The sequence below is a fragment of the Schistocerca nitens genome, chromosome 4, assembly GCF_023898315.1.
Source record: "Schistocerca nitens isolate TAMUIC-IGC-003100 chromosome 4, iqSchNite1.1, whole genome shotgun sequence".
Classification (NCBI taxonomy): domain Eukaryota; kingdom Metazoa; phylum Arthropoda; class Insecta; order Orthoptera; family Acrididae; genus Schistocerca; species Schistocerca nitens.
This window is the reverse complement of record NC_064617.1, coordinates 276,481,339-276,501,647: the sequence shown is the minus strand read 5'-3', so window position 1 is coordinate 276,501,647 and position 20,309 is coordinate 276,481,339. Positions and strand designations below refer to the sequence as shown.

The following is a 20,309-nucleotide window of genomic DNA, read 5'->3' as shown; positions in this document are numbered from 1 at the left end:
CACAAGAGGAGAGCTCCTTTGTAACTGGACAGTGGGTGTGAATGTGGTGATAGGTGACTGGAGAGACAAGGCAGGGGAGATCTGTTTCTGAACAATGGTGGGAGGGTAATCTTGGTCTGTGAGGGTCTCAGTGAGACACTTCACATATTTGGAGAGAGACTGCTTGTCGCTACAGACTGCTTGCCATGCGGGTGGCAAGGGCATGTGGAAGAGACTTCTTGGTGTGGAGTGGGCAGCAGCTATCAAAGTGAAGGTATTGTTGGTGGTTTGTAGGTTTGATGTGGATGGAGATGCTAATATAGCCATTCTTGAGGCAACTATCAACTCTAAGGAAGGTGGTTGTTGGGTTTCAGTACAGCGTATTAAGATGTCATCAGTAAATCTGATGAGTGGTTTGGGATTCTGGGTAGGTAAGAGGGATTCCTCTTGATGACTCATGATTAGGGTGCTAAGATGCTGGTGCCCATTGCTGTATAATGGCTTTCTTTGCAGGTGAGAAGTAGCTGTGGGTGATGATACAGTTGATCATGGTTGTAGGTTTGGTGTCAGTAAGGCATTGGGAAAGGTACTGTTCAGTAGTGGCAGAGCCATGGATATTGAGGATGTTAGTTTAGAAGGAGGTGGTATCGGCAGTGATTAGCAGAACACTGGATGATAAAGGAACGTGAACTGTGGAGACCTGGTAAAGGTTAGGTTGGTGTGTTTTATATAGGAGGGTATGTTACGGGTAATAAGCTGAAGGTGTTGCTTCATGAGAGCAGACCACAGAACCTACACAGTATCCCTGTCCATCCTTTCTCCAACCCTTTGTCTCATGGCTCATATTCCTGTAGTAGACCTAGATACAAGACATGCCCCCTACATCCTCACACTACTACTTAATCCAGTTGTGTCACAGACACCTCCTGCCCCATGAAAGGCAAGGCCACCTGTGAAAGCAGCCATTTGATGTACCAACTAAGTTGCAACCAGTGTGCCATTTTCTACATGGGCGTGACAAGTAACAAGCTGTCTGTCGACATGAATGGCCTCTGCCAAACTGCAGACAAGAGACAGCTGTACTATCCAGTTGCTGATCATGCTGCCCAACATCAAATGAATCACTTCACAGCTTACACTATCTGAGTTCTTCTTACCAACACCAACTTTTCGGAATCATGCAGGTCAGAACTCTCCCTACAACATCCCATAATCTTAGTGGCCTCAACCTTTGCTAGTCCCTGTTCTCCACCTACCTATTCTCTTCCTTGCTCCCACTCCAGCTCTAAACATCCCCTCTATCCTGCTATCGCACCTACCAGTCTACTACAGACAGCAAAGCATCTTCTCCCACCTGTACCCTGCTATTCCTAACCCTCCTCACCCCATGCTTTCTCCTCATACCCTCTACTCACTCCAGCAGATTCTTGCTCACATCAGATGCAATCGGGCCCCAGCACTTGGGAGACAGCAGCCGTGTATGTGTTTTATGCTTCAAAAGTAGGAATTTGTCCAAAAGATTAACTGTCTTAGCAATTTTTTCATTGTTCCTGTCTATGACTTGCCTCCTGTATGAGGTTAGTAGCAATCTGTACTTTGAATAACATTGTTGTTATTCTGTCCTGGACTTTACATTGTTTGATTTAGCCTAATGACTTTCCTTCAGTCACACAACTCAGTGCTTTTATTCTTTGTTGCTATTCTCTTATGCATTATTTTACTCATTATGAGTCCTGTTCTTTCTCTTCTTTCCTATGTTTATTGTCACTTTTCGAACCACATGTCCTGAGTTCTGAGCCACCCTGTACCACCAGTCTAGTCTGCGCACAAGACATGGCTATGTGACGGTGCCCATTGTAAGTGAAACATCTTGCGTGTCACATTCTTCCCACCGATATAATTACTCCTGGACCTTCAAATTGATCACAGTACCTTCTTTCACCTTGCGTGTTTTTGCATGTTTTTCTGTACCTTCCTGCATCACACGTACTTGGTTGAACCTCATACCTAACCAATATTGCCCTCCCTCCCTCCCAGTCCCTCTTTCCTCATATTCTGGCACACATATACTGACCTTACATAATCTGGTTACAACTTCTGTCCCCTCTCTTTACACATACCCACTCACTGACCTGCATCCCACAATTATTTTCGTGTGAATTTAAAATTGAGAGAGTGACGGCTCTTTGGGACATTCTGTTTACCGTAAGCCCATTCACAGTGATTTGTACTTGCACTCCTCAAGTTGCCATCACCCATCCCAGACCATGAGTACTCAGGGTCCATACAGTGTTGGATGCAGATAATTCACCTAAAGAACTTTCACATTTAAGGACAGTGTTCAGAGACAATGGATACCCGATCTGGCAAATTGACAGGGCATTCTCAGCTAAAACCCAGAACCGGGAAATGGATAAAGAGGAAAACGCGCCACCAAAGTCCCTAGCTTTTCTTCCCTTTGTTGGAAATAAAGCAAGAATCCTTAATGATTTTCAGGTGAAAGTGACTTTCCACCCACCTTCTAAGTATTCGGGCCTGCTGGAATCAGTGAAGGATAATTTGGTATTGCGGAAGGCAGGAATTTACAAAATACGAGGCGTGTTTTTTAAGTAAGGTCTGTTTGAACATAAGTCCACAATGAAATGTTATTTAAAAAAAGTAAATTTATTTTCAGAAAGTACATACTTCACTTCATTTTTCGACGTAGTTGCCAATTTTGTTGAAACACATATCATACATCTCAACCAGTTTTAAAATACCCTCTTCATAAAAACTTGCCGCCTGCTCTGATAACCAAGAGTTCACTGCCATTTTCACATTGTTGTCATGATTGTAATGGTTGCCACTGAGGTGTTGTTTGAGGTGGAGGAACGGATGGTAATTACTCGGCGCAAGATCAGGACTGTAGGGTGGGTGGTCTAAAATTTTCCAGCCAAAACTGTCCAATAAATCGCGGGTCTGACCTACAGTGTGAGGTTTTGCATTGTCATGGAGGAGGACAATTCTCTTTGTCAGCATGCTGCGTCTTTTGTTTTGAATTGCTCTGTGTAGCTTCCTCAGGGTTTGGCAGTATGCTTCTGCATTGATAGTGGTTCCTCGTTGCATGAAGTCAACCAACAAAACACCATGCCTATCCCAAAACACCAACACCATGATTTTGCGCTGGGACAGCCTTCACCTTTACAGGAGTGTGTGTGCGTGTGTGTGTGTGTGTGTGTGTGTGTGTGTGTGTGTGTGTCCATTCCATGCTCTGTTGCTTCGATTTGGGTGTGATATGCGAAACCCATGTTTCGTCTCCAGTTACGATGTGACTCAAGAAGCCATCACCTTCTTCATGATAACATTTCAAGAACTTCATCGCACACTCAGATCCTTCGTTTTTGTGGTCCTCTGTTAGGAGTTTCGGGACCCAACGGGTGCACAGTTTCCTAAACTTTAGGTGTTCAGAAACAATGTTGTAAAACACTGATCTAGACACGTCAGGAAATTCGTTTGAGAGACCTGTTATTGTGAAGTGCCTGTCATGAATCCTCGCTTCAACTGAACCCATCAAATCGTCTGTAATCAAAGAAGGGCGACCGGAGCGGTCCTCATCATGGACGTTGTCACGGCGATCTTTGAATTCTCGTACCCACTTACGCGGGCGAGTTGATAGTCTTAAACATTTGAAAGCACAGAATAGAACCATACAGGTTAGCTACAGAGTTGAAACTGTGCACAGTTGTTTCCGAGGCATGTCTGTACACAACGCACACGCTTGTTGCGATATGCGTGCGAACTACTAGTGCCTACAACAAAACGGACCTTATTTACACGCCTCGTACATTGCCTGTGTGGTATGACCTATGTACAACAAACAACACACAGAGTGGAAGAATGTTGCACAGACATAAACATTGCATTCGTCTCCTGCAACCCAGTAAGTCTGCGATTGCGGAACGTTGTATCACCAACGAACATTCAATGAAGTATGGCAAAACATTATTTTTGGCCACAGCAACATCTTTTTGGGACTCCATTATATCCATTGAAATGTGTATCATGGAAAATCTAATGAATCATGACAGCAGCTACCAGCTGGATAATGCAAGGAATCTTGTCATCTCCGAGATTTGCTCCAGATGAAGATGCCAGAATACTCCGATAACTGCAGCGACCAACAATGCCGAAGACGGCTGATCCTTGCAGGGCGCTGCCAACGGACGGTGTAGTTCTTCTGTCACTTTGACTCTGATGCTTGTGTGGCAATACTATCAGCGCACTCTATTGTGGCAATACTATCAGTGCACTCTATTAGGTGGAGCAGAGAATGTCTTCGTTAGCCTTCAGTGGCTCACTTGAGGATGATGGGCAGGTGTTCAGTTGAAATATCGTGGAATGAAGTTTACGATGACTGACTGCAATCTTGAAATCTCTTCAAACAATTATTTTCTTTTTATTCACTTTTCTCTTTTATATCATTGTGTTTTTACATAAATTTAAATTTGTTTTCGTCTTTCACTATAAGCCTTATTTGCTCATGTTTCACCATTTTTCACTATACTGCTTTCTCTTTGTGATTTTACTCACATATTTTTAGGTATTTTTTTATTTTTTGTTTTTTATCATTCACTTTGGATCCATTCACCTTTTGTTTGCACCAATACAGAAAAGTTTCCCTATTCCTAGCCAGAAACCAATTCCACATATTGTTCTTGCATTGTTGCCTAACTTGTGGAGCCCTCCGCTCCTTTCCCATTTGTCCTGAACATGGAATTACCCATCTCTGGCTGTAACTCCTCTTTCCACAGTGACTATTTCTGTCCAAATTCTGTTTGTCCATAACCCTCTCCAAACTAGTCTTGCAAAACCATACAAATCAAGTCCAGACTTCCTTGCAATACCTCCTCTCCATCTGTAAAATTCCCGTGCTCTACAATCCCAAATTCTTATATCCTATCATGCAGATTGAAACTCTCCTCTTCCAGGAGCTCAAGCAGCATGCACAATGCCATCTTAAAAAACTCTCCAGCCTGTTCACAGCCTACTCCCTTGTGAGACCTCCACTATCCACCATCTCTGCAAGGGCCTCCATCAAACTTCCCTTGCATCCCATCATAGCTGCCAAACTGTACCTCGTTGACGTACTACATTTTCCTACTACCATAAAGAATCCAGGACCTAAACAGACCCAAAACATATTGCGAACCTATTTTCCAAAAGTCTCAGCCCCACAGAAATATCAGTGCTTCTCAAGGCTTTACCTTTTGCCCCACTCCAAAATCCAATCATGGTGGGGTTGTTAAAGACTTCCTCTCCTTCCTGTGGTCCCTGGGGTGGAAATACCCTACTGATGAGACTCAATCAGAAACCATTGTTGAACCCACCCTGACTGAGTTAACTCCTCCAACCAACCATGATCCAACCCCACTACCACCAATTCAACACTCTTAACTTACCACAAGCTTGTAACCCTCAGTCTTGCCTCACTGCCATTCTGCAAATCCCTGAACATGGAAGCAAAACGTACACATGCAGAATCCACCACCTAAAAACTAATCTCTACATTATAATTGTAGTTGCCAACAAAGACTCCATCATTATGGCTATGGACCACAGTGATTTCCACCAGCTGTTGGATGTGTCCACCTACAAACCCTGACACAGTGACTAAATTCCAGAAACATGGCAGGATCTCCTGTCTGTCCTCAGATCCTTAGGTCAATTCCAGAACCTCGCCACTGAGTCTGTCTCTCTCTTCACCCCACCACTCTTAGGATTCTGACCTTCTAAGTGCTTCCTAAAGTCAATAAACCAAACTATCCAGGACACCCCATTGTTGCTGTTTACAGTGCCCTCACAGACAGAATCTCTGCTTTCTTGGCTAACACCTTCCGCATATTATTCGTAACCTAGTCTCCTATATAAAAGACACCCACTGGCTCTCCAAAGTTTCTGTTCCATTACCACTCGTTACCCTGGTAGTCACTGTTGATGCTATCTCCCTCTACACTAGCATCCCCAATGCCCATAGCCTTGCCACTATTGGACACTACCTTTCCCAACACCTGACTAACTCTAAACCTACGACTTCCTCCCTGGTCACTGTGACGCATTATATCGTTACACAAAATTACTTCTCCTTTGAAAGCATCACCTACAAAGAAATCAGTGGTACAGCAGTGGGCACCTGTATGGCACCATTCTTGCCAACCTAATCATGAACTATCTAGAGGAATTCTTCTTAACTACTCCAGAAAACGAAACCTTACGTGGTTCAGATTCACTGATGACGTCTTTGTGATCTAGACCAAGACCCAATAAACCACCTTCTTCGATGTTGACTTGCACCTCAAGGATGGCTACATGAGTACCTACGCCCACATCAAACCTACCAACAACTAAAAATACCTCCACTTCGATAGCTGCCACCTATTCCATACCAAGAAGGCCCTTCCATACAGCCTACCCACCTGTGGTTGTCACATCAATAGTGATGAGTGATCCCTTTCCAAATATGCCACTGGTCTCAGTGAGGCCTCCTCAAAATGAAATTGCCCTCCCTGCGTTGCCCAGAAACAGATCTCCTGTTTCTTGTCCCTCAAGTCATTTACCACATATCCTGTTCGATCACAAGGAAGCACTCCTCTCACGACTCAGTATCACCTCACCCATGACTGGAGCAACTGAATCGCATTCCCTACCAGGATTTTGACTACCTCTTGTTGTGCCATGAAATAAGGAATGTCTTCCCCACTATCCTCCACACCCCTCCCACAGTGGTATACCACCAACCAACGAACCTAAGCAATATCCATGTCCATTCCTGCTCCACCCCTACTCCCAACACCTTGCCTTGTGGCTAATGTCCCTCCAACATACCTAGATGCAAGATATGTCCCATACATCCTCCCACTACTACCCACTCCCACCACTCCAGTGCTGCCTCAGGGGCATCTCATACTTGATTGACAGCAGTTCCACCTATGAAAGAAGCCATGTTATCTACAAACTAAGCTGCAACCACTGTGCTGTTTTCTATGTGGACATGACAACTAACAAGCTGTTTGTCCACATGAATGGCCACTGCCACAGTCTGTGCTGTCTGGATTATTCTTACCAACACCAGGTTTACCAAGCTGCACAGGTTTAAACTCAACCTGCAACACATCTTTTGCTGCCGTAACTTCTCTGATCTCAATCCTCACTTGTCTCTGTCCTCCACTTACCTATACCCATCCCTGCTTCCACTCCAGCAGAGCAAACACCCTTTTCCTAACAACACACCTACTAGTCTTTTTCCCTTCTCTCCTCTCCTTTCCTCCACACTTCCCACCTTCCTCCCCCCCCCCCTTCCCATCCATCAAAGCTGCATCTAGCAGTCCTGTCATCTGTCCGCACTTCGTCCCTGCAAGTGTCCCACAGGCAGCGCAGCATCTTCCCCCATCCCTATCCTGCTATCCCTGCCCCTCCCCACACTATGCAGTCTGTCCTTTCCATATTGGTGTTATTCTATCCTGGACTTTACATTGTTTTACTGGATATACTTAAGACTTTCTTGGTTGTGTTATAACTGTAACACACTAAAATGCTATAGGGAATGTGAAAACTGTCCTCATCAAGAAGATACATGCTTTTTAACCTGATGCAGCCATTCTGATTTTGGTTTTCTGTGTTTTTTTACAAAATTTGTCTCAGGAGGAATGCTAATTTGTTGTTGTTAATAAACTGTGGTTGACTCATCCCTTGACCATATTGACTAAGTGAAGTAGTGTGGTGGTTGAGACATTAGAATTGCTTTTGAGAGGAATGAGGTTCAATTTCCCACGTGGTCATTTAGATTTAGGTTCTCTGTGCTGTCCATGATTCCAAAAGGTAGATATCAGTGTAGTCTTATTAAAAAGGATGTGGGCAGTTGCCTTTCCAGTCCTTCCCCAGTCTTACTCTCTAATGACGTGTCATCAATTGAATATTACACCTTTACTTCCTTCTGCAGCATGTGTCATAATCAGTGACATAAATGCATACCGTTGGCAGCTCATGATACTAGAAGCAAAAAGCCTCAGTAAACATATGTCCATAAATGAACTATTTGTGAGATAATTGCAACTTTGAGGTTACAAGCTACAATTGACTTCATTCTCTGTAAACATCATCCCAGATAGGAAAAGGTACAAATACTGTGTAATGTTAAGTAAAGTTATTACAGATACTCTGGTCAAAGTGCTGGTGTTTTGATTGAATTCTGCTCTGCACTCGTAATTGAAGGAGGGGTTTTAGTGTTGTCGTCGTACCAGGGTGCAGGCCTGTACCTGTCACTACAATGAGTTTTGAATCCTTTGAAACAAGCTTGATCATTTAAAATTCCTGACAAGCACTGACATCTCTCTGCTCCATTTCTTCAACTGTGTTAACCAGAGTGGCATATACTACACCTTTAAGGTGACCTCAAACACAGAAATCCACGGGTTCAGATCAGGTGATCTTGGAGGCCATGGTACAGGTCCTCATCGCTCAATCGATTTTTGGCCATATAGGTGTGTTACATCTCGTCTCACCATAGCAGCAAAAGGTGGCAGTGTTCCATCAAGCATACATCACATCCTGTGGCATTGCTCTAAGGGAACACCTTCAAGGTGATGGTGCAGAAACCAAAAGTAATTCTGTCTACTGAGTTTGTTTGGTAATGTTTACAGCCCAGTAAGATGATCACGTAGCATCTGGATGACTCCAAACATGAGAACTGAGATAATTAAACACACCATCACAAGTGAACCCTGCTTCACTGTGAATAAAATGTTATTGTCAAACGTAGGGTTGCCTACAGCTTGTTGTTGCATGTACTGACAGAACATCAGCCTAGACCAGACTCCACCTCACAAAGACACTGAACTCATTGGAGATGGCACAGGTACATTGCATTGTAATGATGCAGTATTCTCCAAATACTACTGTGGCCTATTCCAGGAAATTGTGTGGCAAATATTCACGTCGAGATTCGTGAATAGTGTTTGACTGTTTCCAGTGCAACATCTCCAAGCACAGGTGTAATTCCTGCAGGCCTACATGCTTCCACAGCATGTGCAAAGCTACCAGTTTCTTGGAGACATTTGATGCAGCATTGTAAACATTTAACTCTCAGAGTATTTTCTGGCAGGGTGTGCTGCTTGGTAGAAGCATGCAGTCCCCAGTGCATTGACATTTGCCCTACCATTCATAAATGCATATCCGCATACTCCTCATTATTTTAATGTTCAATGTTACCCCAGCAGTCACGGAACACTATTGACATTCTGCAGACAACTCGCACAAGTGGCACTCTTGACTGTGTACAGTACTGTCATGTCCATTCTGTTTACAGCTCCAAGTCTTGAAAATGTAATCAAAGACCACACCATGGACTGGCATACAGTGTTTACACAGAATCATGTCAGTAATGGCTGGTAACCACAAAGTCAGTTATCTTACAAACACTTTGTTTGTGAACCTATGTTTACTGAGATATTTTTTGCTTCAAATTGTGTACTTTCAACTGTATGCATTTACCTGTGTATGTATACTATTAGTATTGTTTTCAGTGTTGTTTTCATTTTCTTATTCCTTAGATTCATTTTGTATTATTTCACATATTTTGTAGGGTTCTGTGCTTCAATGGATAAAAACAGAATCCTTATAGGATCACTTTGTAGTCAATCTGTCTGTCTGTCTGTCCAACTGTTAAGATCCCTTTTCCTCAGGAACTGGTAGATGTATCAAGTTGAAATTTATATCACATACTTAGGATATGATTCCTTGGTGATGTAAAAAAAATAAGCTTTTAAATTAGTCAATCAAAAGACACAGCCATTTATGTCTCATACTTTGATACTTGCAAACTCGGTCATCAAAATCTATAGGGTACACCCTTTTGACCTAGAGTTACAAAATTTGGCAAGAAGCAAGGTTTCAAAGTACAAGTAAAGGAAAAAATCTGAAAATTGTTAATTTGTAATTATATAAAACGGAAAAATATTTTTATTGCTATTTGTTATCCGTTTGTCTGTCTGCCATCTTTTTCTCAAGAGCAGGTAGACGTATCAAGTGGAAATCTATGTCACATGCTAAGATCTATGGTCCCTTGGTGTAGTAAATGTAAGCTCCTAAGTCAATGCAATGAAAATATAGGACCTTTATCATATATTTTGATATGTTGCCAGTATTGATATCGATAACAGGCATAAATTGCTGAGATTCTCGATTTCTGGAATGGATGAACTATTTATATGTATAATTAAGTTTTAATGGAAGCTTCAGTGCTCGAATTCTACTCACATTTATCCAGATTTCTGAAGATGTTATGTGTATGTTATGACACTATGTTGCTGACATGTCTCCAATAGAAAATTAAAAAAAAAAAAAAGACAAAAAAATTAAATAAGCAAAAAGAAAATGAGGCTGAGGGACTGAGATCAAGGAATATGTTGGCAGATGGTAGACATTTAATTGTGGAAGGTGAGAGACAATTACTTTTGATTAATGAACGTAATCAAGTAAGTGCATACAAAAAAAATTGCTTCCTCTGCTATATCTTACTTTCCATGATAGATGCCTTTTTGTTTGTGAACATACTGTTCCTCATGTGCTGTCTCTCACCCATCACTAGCCACCGTAGATTTCTCCGTAATGACTCTTTCGCATGAGTAGAATTTCTGTCAGCAACTAGTGTGAAAGTGATTCTTGCCATTCATAAAGTATTGAGATGCAGTTTGGTGACCTCTGCCACATTCCTCGTAGCAGCTGGCAGTTTTTGAAAAATCAAGGATTTGTACTATGAACCAATAATCGTCGGTATGAACAATATGGAGAGAAATTATTTTTCTTACAAGATCATGCCATATTACCATGTACCAGTGCTCCAAATTGTACTTCAGTTTTGGCATGTACTACTCTAAAATTATAGCCCTAATGTTGCTGTTAATTGGAATAATGGACAGGTTAGATGCAGTAATTTACAACATGTGAATACTTGGACACCTTTATCAGACCTGTGTGCACAGTAGATATATCCATTGTTATTTTATGATTTATTTAGCCCAGATAGAGTATTTACTTTTGGCAGATACTTTTACAGCTGTAGATAAAGCAGTGACTGCTCTACATATACAAGATTTTAAACACATCTTGTAGAATAAATTAATTTTTGCTTTTTGATAGTCTCAGAACTTTTAGTAGTCTCAAAACTTGCATATATAGATCAGAATGTTACATTTAACAGTCTACTATCAAAAGTACAGGAATTAAATCCAGAATTAAGTGGAAGATGGCTACAGGAAATGGACTACCAGGCAGATGCTGTTTGTAGTTGTAAATCCATTTTTGCTGTATTTTTTACTGAGAAAAAGTAACTTTGTTAACAACTTTCTTGCCCAGTTGTTTTTTTTTCTTTCCTTTTAATACATTAGGCTTCAAATGTTTGCTAATTGTGACCTATTATTACAGATTCTACAGACAGGAAGAAAGTGATATTGAGATGGAGACATCAGATGAGTCTGACTATGGTGAAAAGGAAAGTTTAGGTGAGCTTTTATCTGATTCACTGTAATACTTTGACATGCAGTCTAAAAATAACAGCAGTACGTTTGCTGGCAAGGCATAGGACACATGACGTAAGCTGTATGCGTGTCAGACAGATTATGTCCTCCTTATATGGAGAGATGCACCAAACCAGTCTTCAGACTGAAGATCATGAAAACTATGATGCTGTTTAACATTGCGGATTTGTGGCAATGGTTGTAGAATGACAAGAACAGAATTGCTTGGTAGTAATTTCGTGCCTGATGTTAGGTTGTTTCAAAGCCTGTAAAATAGATTTTTTAAAGGATGAACATCACAAGTGTGAACTCAGTTAGTATATCAGCCAGCTGAGTCATCCTTCAAGTAAGATACACAAGCAGTTTCTTAGTTTTAAAAGACTTATAAACATTGACTTAGAATGAGGATTGTTCTTGATACAGGATGTGTGAAATGAAACACCCTTATTTGAAATGCATCTAATACAACATGTGTTTGGTATATAAAGAAGATTCATACAATAACAGACACAAATAGTTTCGAAGTTTCGCTTTTTCAGTCACACATTTCTACGTGAGCCCCCCACTTGAATGGCACAGAGGATGTCTTAATCAACATTTGATTTCTCTACAGATATTCTTTAGCATCTGTGGCATAACTGTCTCAGTTGTAGGTCTAATCCTGTCATGAAACTGTTCCAGAGTTGCCACTTTGGTATGGTACACTCTGCCTTTAACATATCCCCCAAGAAGAAATTCGTGGCAGTAGTGTCAAGCAATCAAGGTGCCCATGGGTTTGGACCACCTTTCCCAATCAGTCTTTATGGGAACTTTTCACTCAGCATATTGTGTACTTTCACATGCTAGTGCGGAGGTGCTCCTTACTGCTGAAAGAGCAGATGGTGTCAGTTTCTTATCTGAGGGAACACAAAATTAACCAGTTCAACTAACTAGATGAGTGACCGGTAATATTTCTGTCTGCAAAGGGGGAAAAAAAGACCAATAATTTCATCCTCCATAGATGTTGACCTTCGGGCTATCTTGCTATTTCAAGGCCCCATGAGGATGTTCACTTCCCCAAATTCACACACTGTGTCTGCTGATCTCTCCACACAGGTGAAAAGTTGCCTCATTGGGAAAATCTAGTCTTAGCCAGAAGTTATTGCCATGTCTGTGTGCTGAAGTATCTTTAGCATATCTTGCTTATTAGATTTATTGGCAGGTTTCACCTCTTGTAACAGTTGTACTTTGTATTTATGCATAAAGCTTTAGGCTCTTGTGTAGCATGCAGTGGAGAGTTGATTTGGGAACAGCAAACTTACATGATACCATACAAATGGATTTCTTAGGACTTCTTGCAGATGTATCTGAAATGTGATAAACATTGTCCTTTGATGTTCTTTATGATCCACCAACACACCCCACAGCAACAGAATGCTGTCTTGAGAAAGAATGCTTTCCACGCCTTGATTCTATTGGCATTGGTAGCACTCTGCATGTACACATTGTTGAACCGCAGTACTGGACCCTACTTCTGCATACCAACACGATTTGTGTTTTTCAGCATTAAATGCCATTTCCATTCAAATTTTTTCAGGTTCCTTGTGTTTTCAGCTCATGAAAAAATAAATAAAAATGATCTGGATATAACATTATAAATAATAAAATTTCACAGCCCATCTTCTAACACCTAACAAAATTGTCTGGGTTGTTTACTATGTTCAGTATAAAAGTTTCAAATTAGGCTGTTTCATCTCGGATACTCTGTATTTGTGGGTAGGATTATGGTGTTTCATCTCAGATACTTTGTATTTGTGGGTAGGATTATGGTGTTTCATCTCAGATACTCTGTATTTGTGGGTAGGTGTATGCTGATGAAAGAAAAGGATGTGCTAGCAGTTAACGTTTTCCTGATTATAACATACTGCCAGTTCACGAATACGTTACAGGATACCTAAAAGCAATGGAGACTGTGTACCACATTGTTCATAATGAGAGATATGATTAACAGTGTATTCTTTAGAGTGGCCCTGTTACTTAAAAGCATCTGTCCAAATGCACCAAGGCACTGAAATGTTCTAAAGATAGGTAGAAGATAATGCTTTGAATATCTGATTTAATTCAGTATGACCCACAGGATAATAATCCCTGCATTTCGTAAGCAAACGTTGCCCAGTCTGCTATGATAAAGGTAAACCTGTGCAATAGGCTTGTCCTGAATTTATATTGAGCTTTCCTCATACCAGGTAGGGATAAACACCCCCTGGCCCCCCTTCACATATACCATTACAAAATGTGACTTACACAGGAGAAGCCATAATGGATCAAAAATTCTGCGATGCTGAGTCCTCTCCTGTGAGGTTTAGCCACGTCTTATTAGATGTATCTCATCTCTAGCAGACAATTCTTTTCCATCTTTGTGTCTACATAATATAGTGTTTGACACAAAAAGCAGGACCCTTTTTATTTATCAGTATATAATGTCAGTTTAGCAAATACTGTGACTGTTTGCATAACTGGGTGGTCAGAGTGTTTTACTGCCGTGTATAAGTCCTATATTTAATCCCCAATCCTGTCAAGCATTTTTCTGTTGTGGGGGAACAGGATATGGAGCCATTCCGCTTTCTGAGGACAATGGATAAGCTACTTAAAGGACTAGTAGTATCTCCGATTTCAAAAGCTAACATTAAAGACCAAGAGAGTAGTGTGCTAACCACTCATGTCCCTTCCTAAAGCAAGACCTTAGACATAGAATGAAGCAGTAGTTTGCCACAATGAAAAGCTCCATAGGTCTGATTGCAGAGTTTCATGATACTTTTTACCATAAATACATTTAATGACAATGACAAGGCATCATCAGTCTCACAAAATGTTTTTTTTTTAGTTCCATGTAATGGGGGAATTTAAATATGAGATACTTTTCTATACATTCAGCAATTTCTCACTGAGACCAATAAAAAGATATTTGCATTGTCATACCTTCATTTGAAATAACAAAGTAAAGACATTCTATCACTGGAGAGTGCAGAAGAAGAGAGAAAAGGAGAAAATACCCAATGCAGTATGAGAAACATTTTGAAAAAGAGTTGAGTGTGAAAACGGCATGCTTTAGTGATGGGTGTGGAGATGATTTTCTGGGAGTGGAGTTTTGTAGCATTTCAACCAGAACCTTCCACAGGATATTCATATAGATAATTGAACTAATTGCCTTCTGTTTCCATCAGAGATTTTTGATACATATGTATGCAAAAATCTTCAGAAATTTTCCTGTTTTTCTACGCTTCAGAGTATTAGAAATACAGAGAAATAGAAAATTTTTGAAAACCTATTGCCACCTATTGAAAGCAACATGAATATTGTTACTTTTGGTGTGGAAATCAGGAAAAATAAAATAAGCATAATGAGACAAGAAAAAAATATTTTATTTATCTTCAATTTTTCATTACTCTTAATCATCATTACTCTTAATCATCATTTCTGCACAGAAAGAAAAATGTTTTGGTTCCCTCCATTTTCAAACAATTTCTATACTTTTTATCCTCATTTTGACTGCAGTTATCGTGTACCTGCCAATTTCTGTGTCATAACAATGTTCACCCTGCAGGTTTTCTGTGTATCTTACTCAAACTGAGCATGCAAATGTTGAGATGCTATCTATTTCCTCATGTAAAAGTTTCTCAGTATTAGCAGTTCTTTTCCAAAGTACATATTTTCACCAAAGCCCATATCAGCTCAGTTGGGCTACGATGACAATGGTATGGTGGCAAGATATATGGCGTACATGCTGCTTTGCAATTTTATCTATCGCATAAATTCTATATGCAGGCTTGTGGGCATTGACAAGAACCAGCAATTCCGGTCTGGTATGTGACAAACTAGGAGATATTCTATTAGATGACAACCACCAGTAATGTTTACCTTTTTGGAATATCTATGTTGTTGTTTTGATGTTCAGCAATTCTGATGGGCTGTAGTAATAAGATTGTCCAAGCAAGGGGGGCGCAGCGGTTAGCACACTGGACTCGCATTCAGAAGAACAATGGTTCAAACCCGTGTCTGGCCATCCTGATTTAGGTTTTCTGTGGTTTCCCTAGATCGCTTAACCAAATGTCGGGATGTTCCTTTGAAGGGTATGGCCACTTCCTTTCCCCTTCCTTCCCTAATCCGATGGGACCAATGAATGTTACATAAATAATACATGAAATTTTATACTGTGATGTTGGTTATTCAGAAAAAGGGACAATGATGGTAAATCTTCAACTTTTGTAGTCCTGTCTTCGTCAGTTGCGTGTAATATTACGGTATATTGATAATTTTTTACTTATGGACCGTCTGACAGCAACTGAATAAAACACAATTTTAGTGCCATACGCGTTTCGCCTTTATTTTCTGCAAGGCATTGTCAGTGGCCTGGAATATGTACATATTCCAGGCCACTGATGATGCCTTGCAGAAAATAAAGGCGAAACGCATATGGCACTAAAATTGTGTTTTATTCAGTTGCTGTCAGACGGTCCATAAGTAAAAAATTATCAATATACCGTAATGATGGTAAAGTACATTTAGACAGCTTTGTATTATGAATTTCATAAAATATAGAGAGACTGTTACCGATGGTCAGAAATAAAGTGTGCTGAATGATAATAGAAAAGATAAGAGAGAAACAGTATGGAAGATAATAGAGGACAAAGGGATGGCAGTTGCCATGGACTAGAGGGAGACTCTGAGCAGGATGGATTGAATTGAACAAGTCCTGTATAACAAGAAGGAATTTGGACTGTAACAAAATATTTATAGAATAGTGCAAAGACGTGGTAAAGTGTAGAAGTACTGTAAATGTCCCACCCCAGCCTGATGCTGGAAGAAGCGAAATGAAGATGATGATGACAGACAATAAAGAGAAGATGCTTACACAAGGGGAAATTTCATATTTTCTCACCGTATTACCTTTCTTTTCTGTGGAATTCCAGCATTGTATTGCAAAGAAGATCAGCAGCTATGTTCATTCTTGTTATTGCTTTATTTTTCTGTCTCAGTTGCACTGAAAATTTGGGTTAATGTGAATAGATTTGAATGTGTCCATCCATTATCAGACCATTACCTGAGTGGGATAAATGAAGTAATATTTGTACATTTTGAGTTATTCACAACTGATAAACTTCAGACATTTTGTGTCCTTAATGTAAGTCCAGAAGTATTTCTGTGTCTGAAATCGTGTGTATGTTTAGATAACGAATGATGTTGCTTTTAAACTCTGAAGCTGCCTCTTAAAATACTGTTTGACAGACCGTGTAGTTATTTTTGATGTGGACGTCTTCACCATTGCAACTGCTCCTGTATTGAAATTTGGAAGCTCTAATTAATTCTCATCTATCTCCACCAAAGTAATAGGAAGCTCTTCAGCTCAGTACAATTATATTGTGCCTTCAGATACAGTATTGTAAGTAAGGTAACAATTCATGTGCTTACATTGATCTGACATTAATCCCGTACAATGTTCACGATTAACAGTTTTGTACTATCTCAACAATAGAATGATCATAGCTTCATCTTATGGACATTTGTACCTTAGTACCAAATTTTCTGTACTTCTATGTATTTCATCATTATAGGCACCTAGTTTGGCACTTATTGCCACAAAGAGCTTGTAAAATTACCTTGCAGTCTTCATCTTTTGTGTTTCTGATAACCAGTGTCATTCAGTTAAAAGTTGTAATTCTTCTCGTGCTGAGAGCTGTCACACTGATGTAAACATAATTGTTAAATGAATGCTTTTTAAATATACACACATTTAAACTACTACATAACAGACACTACCACTTCCTTGTTTTGGATGTTAGCAGCATCCACAATTTGATTCTGTTGGCATATTGAAGTCTCAAGTGAATCCCAAAATTGAAGGCTTGATGATAGATTTATTAGTCCAGAGATGAATATTGTTGTTAAATTGTTGTATTAGGATCAGTTCTGACCATTTTGAGCCAGTTTCATTGGTAATGTCTTTCATTGGACTGCAGTAGCACCATCACTCAATAACTATTAAATATTAATAATCTTATGCTGACCATATACAATTTTGTTAAAATTTAGCATCATAGTTTCATGCTGATTTTTAAGAACTGTAACTGTGTGATGTTTTTAAAAGCAAATTAATCTGTGTTATGATTTTTGTAGGATTAAGTGGAACAGACATGAGTGATGATGATGAAGACTTATACAAGAAGGATGACAAGGATAAGAATGTACTGATTACTGATTTAGACCACAGGAGCAAAAAACAAAAGCGAACTCACAAAGCTCAGTTGTGGTTTGAAAAGGTATAGGAACGATAATATTCTAATTCTGCTGGTTGCCTAAGAGATCTTGTTTAATTCCTAGATGACCCAGGCATCAGTTATCCACACATTTTCCATAAACATTTAAATTAATAGATTAAAAATTCTAACATAAATGCACATTCTCAGTATTCTGTGACACATATTGTTTGTCCTTTACTGATCTGTTACTTATACTTCAGAATAAGAACTACTTTAAGAATGGTTATGAATCTTCTTTCGAAAAGAACTAATAAGTTGAATATGCATAAATTTCTCCATGAGTTACATGTTTCAAAGAAATTATGATAATGGCTCTTCTCATTAATGATTATATTCTGCATTAGTGACTCTTCCCCTAGTGTGAAATATTTTGATGGTTATTTCACTTAAATGATTCTTCTGCTGTTGCTAGCGAATTTGTGATAAAACTGAGGATGAATATATCCTGTTGAACAGTAGATCATTTAGCAGGTGTTAAACTGAAATCTTCCTTTACTTTCATGAGCAGTTGAATTGGGGGCGTCTTCCTAGCACTGCCCCTGATGCCCTGATGATGGCTGTTGTGTCCAATCACCTGACACCCACAACTCCTAGAGATTGTTTTGAGTTGAGTTGAGATGTATGCATCTTGCTCAGTGGCGTCCCATGAGTGCCCAGTTGGATTGAAGTCAAGCAGTGGGAGAGGCACTGTCTTGGGGAGGAAATAGGTCACCTGTGGGTGGCCAACGTAGCTTGGGTGGAAAAATGGATGAAAGTGAAGTTATTTATGACTATTGTTATATCCAAGGAATTTATACAAAGAAAACTTGAAACCAGTACAACATAAATTGCTTAGTGATGGACTGAATTAACTGATTTAAAAGAATCTTTTTTTTCTTTTGGGAACAACACCTACCATGTAATAAAAGAGAGAAAATTGTATGTTGGTTGCTGTTGCTGTGGGGATGAAGTTATTTACCAACTTTGACTACAACCAGAACTACACTCCATTTCGTATAGTAATCCTTTGAATAATGTTCTGAGCAGCACTAGAATATGGTTGAAAAAAAACTTTTGCACATCCGAGTCATTTCTCAGCAGTATCATACTTAATTTTTGTTGTACTCATTAAAACTTGTCTTGCATGGAGAACGTTAGGTCAGGATTAAAACAAAGACACAGCTTATGTCATTGTCTTTGTGGGATCTGCAGCAGTTCTATGCAGATGGTGTGTTTGATATAAATAAAAAACATAGACATTTAATCAAGAAAATCATTGAACAGACTCCATTGTTCTCTGGAACTGTCACAATAATTTATTTTTCCTCTGTCTGGACCAGAGTAAATGACCAAAATAAATAGTTTTGTGTCTTTCAGTATGTCTTTAAAATAAATATTACAGCCATATCAATGATTTCATGTTATTGTAACTGACTGGAAATGCCAAAATAATTTCTGCTGTCCTTCTATAGCAAAAAATATTTTAAGCAGAAAGCTGCAAATTGTGTATTAATGTTGTCGTTAAGATCAAACACTGAAAGAACATTTCATCGTTTGGTAGTGGACTTTGAATTGTGTATAAGAGGCTTCCAAAAATCAAACACAAATAAATGTCCTTTCAGTCTCGAATCAAGCAAATAAACTAAAATACCAGTTATTTTATCCAGATTTTACAAATAAACCACATTTCCATTTCCAATAATAAAATACCAACAGCCATTATTTTGGTTTTATTTGTAGGCAACCAGTTTCGACATTACATTATGTCATCTTCAGGCCTGCATATATCAAGTAATCCTTATGTTAGAAATGTTGAAACTGGTTGCCTAACAAATAAAACCAAAATAACGGGTGTTGATTTTTTATTATTGGCAATCGACCAGCCGAAGTCCTGCATTCCAGATATAGGATGGAGTTACATTTATTGAACATTTCCATTTTGTTAGTGTTAAACTGAAACTAGTCAGTGACCTAAAAACGGAAAAAAGTTGACCAGTCTACAACCTCCGACAGTAAAGTTTGGTGAATGAAGTTGGAACAGTTGATCAGGCAACACTGGTGACTCACAGTGTTGCACCTGCATAGCGGCCGGTGTTGACAACCTGCCCTCACTGTAGTTCAGTTGAGTATTGTATGTGTTCCATGTTAGACCTGTTGGACGAAGTGCTTCTTTAGTGAGTTGGTTCTGAAATGAGAAGAGAACAATGAACGAGCAAAGGATCAATTTAAAGTTTTGTTTTAAACTTAGAAAGACACCGAAAGAAATGCATGCAATGTCGTATGTGTGTGTGGGGATCAAGCACTGTCAATGAAGTGTGTGTACGAGGGGTTCACCTGTTTTCGAGGAGGCCGGGAAAGTGTTTATGACGATCCCCGTGGCAGACGACCAGCAACTGCTGTCAGTAAGAAAAACATTGAGAAAGTGAGGACATTAATCACGAACGACTATCGAGTAACTGTGCACATGATAGCGGATGAACTGCAGATGATACATGAATCCATGTGA

General features: G+C 39.6%; 1 protein-coding gene across 1 annotated transcript in view; it reads left to right on the top strand.

Moving 5' to 3' along the window:
- The window catches only part of LOC126252829 (pre-rRNA 2'-O-ribose RNA methyltransferase FTSJ3), a 112,752-nt gene that overhangs the window by 51,509 nt on the left and 40,934 nt on the right, over positions 1-20,309 (top strand). Inside the window, exons 8-9 of the mRNA XM_049953773.1 lie at positions 11,437-11,513; positions 17,682-17,824. Of these exons, the coding sequence (XP_049809730.1) occupies positions 11,437-11,513; positions 17,682-17,824 (220 nt within the window). The remainder of the gene's footprint in view (positions 1-11,436; positions 11,514-17,681; positions 17,825-20,309) is intronic.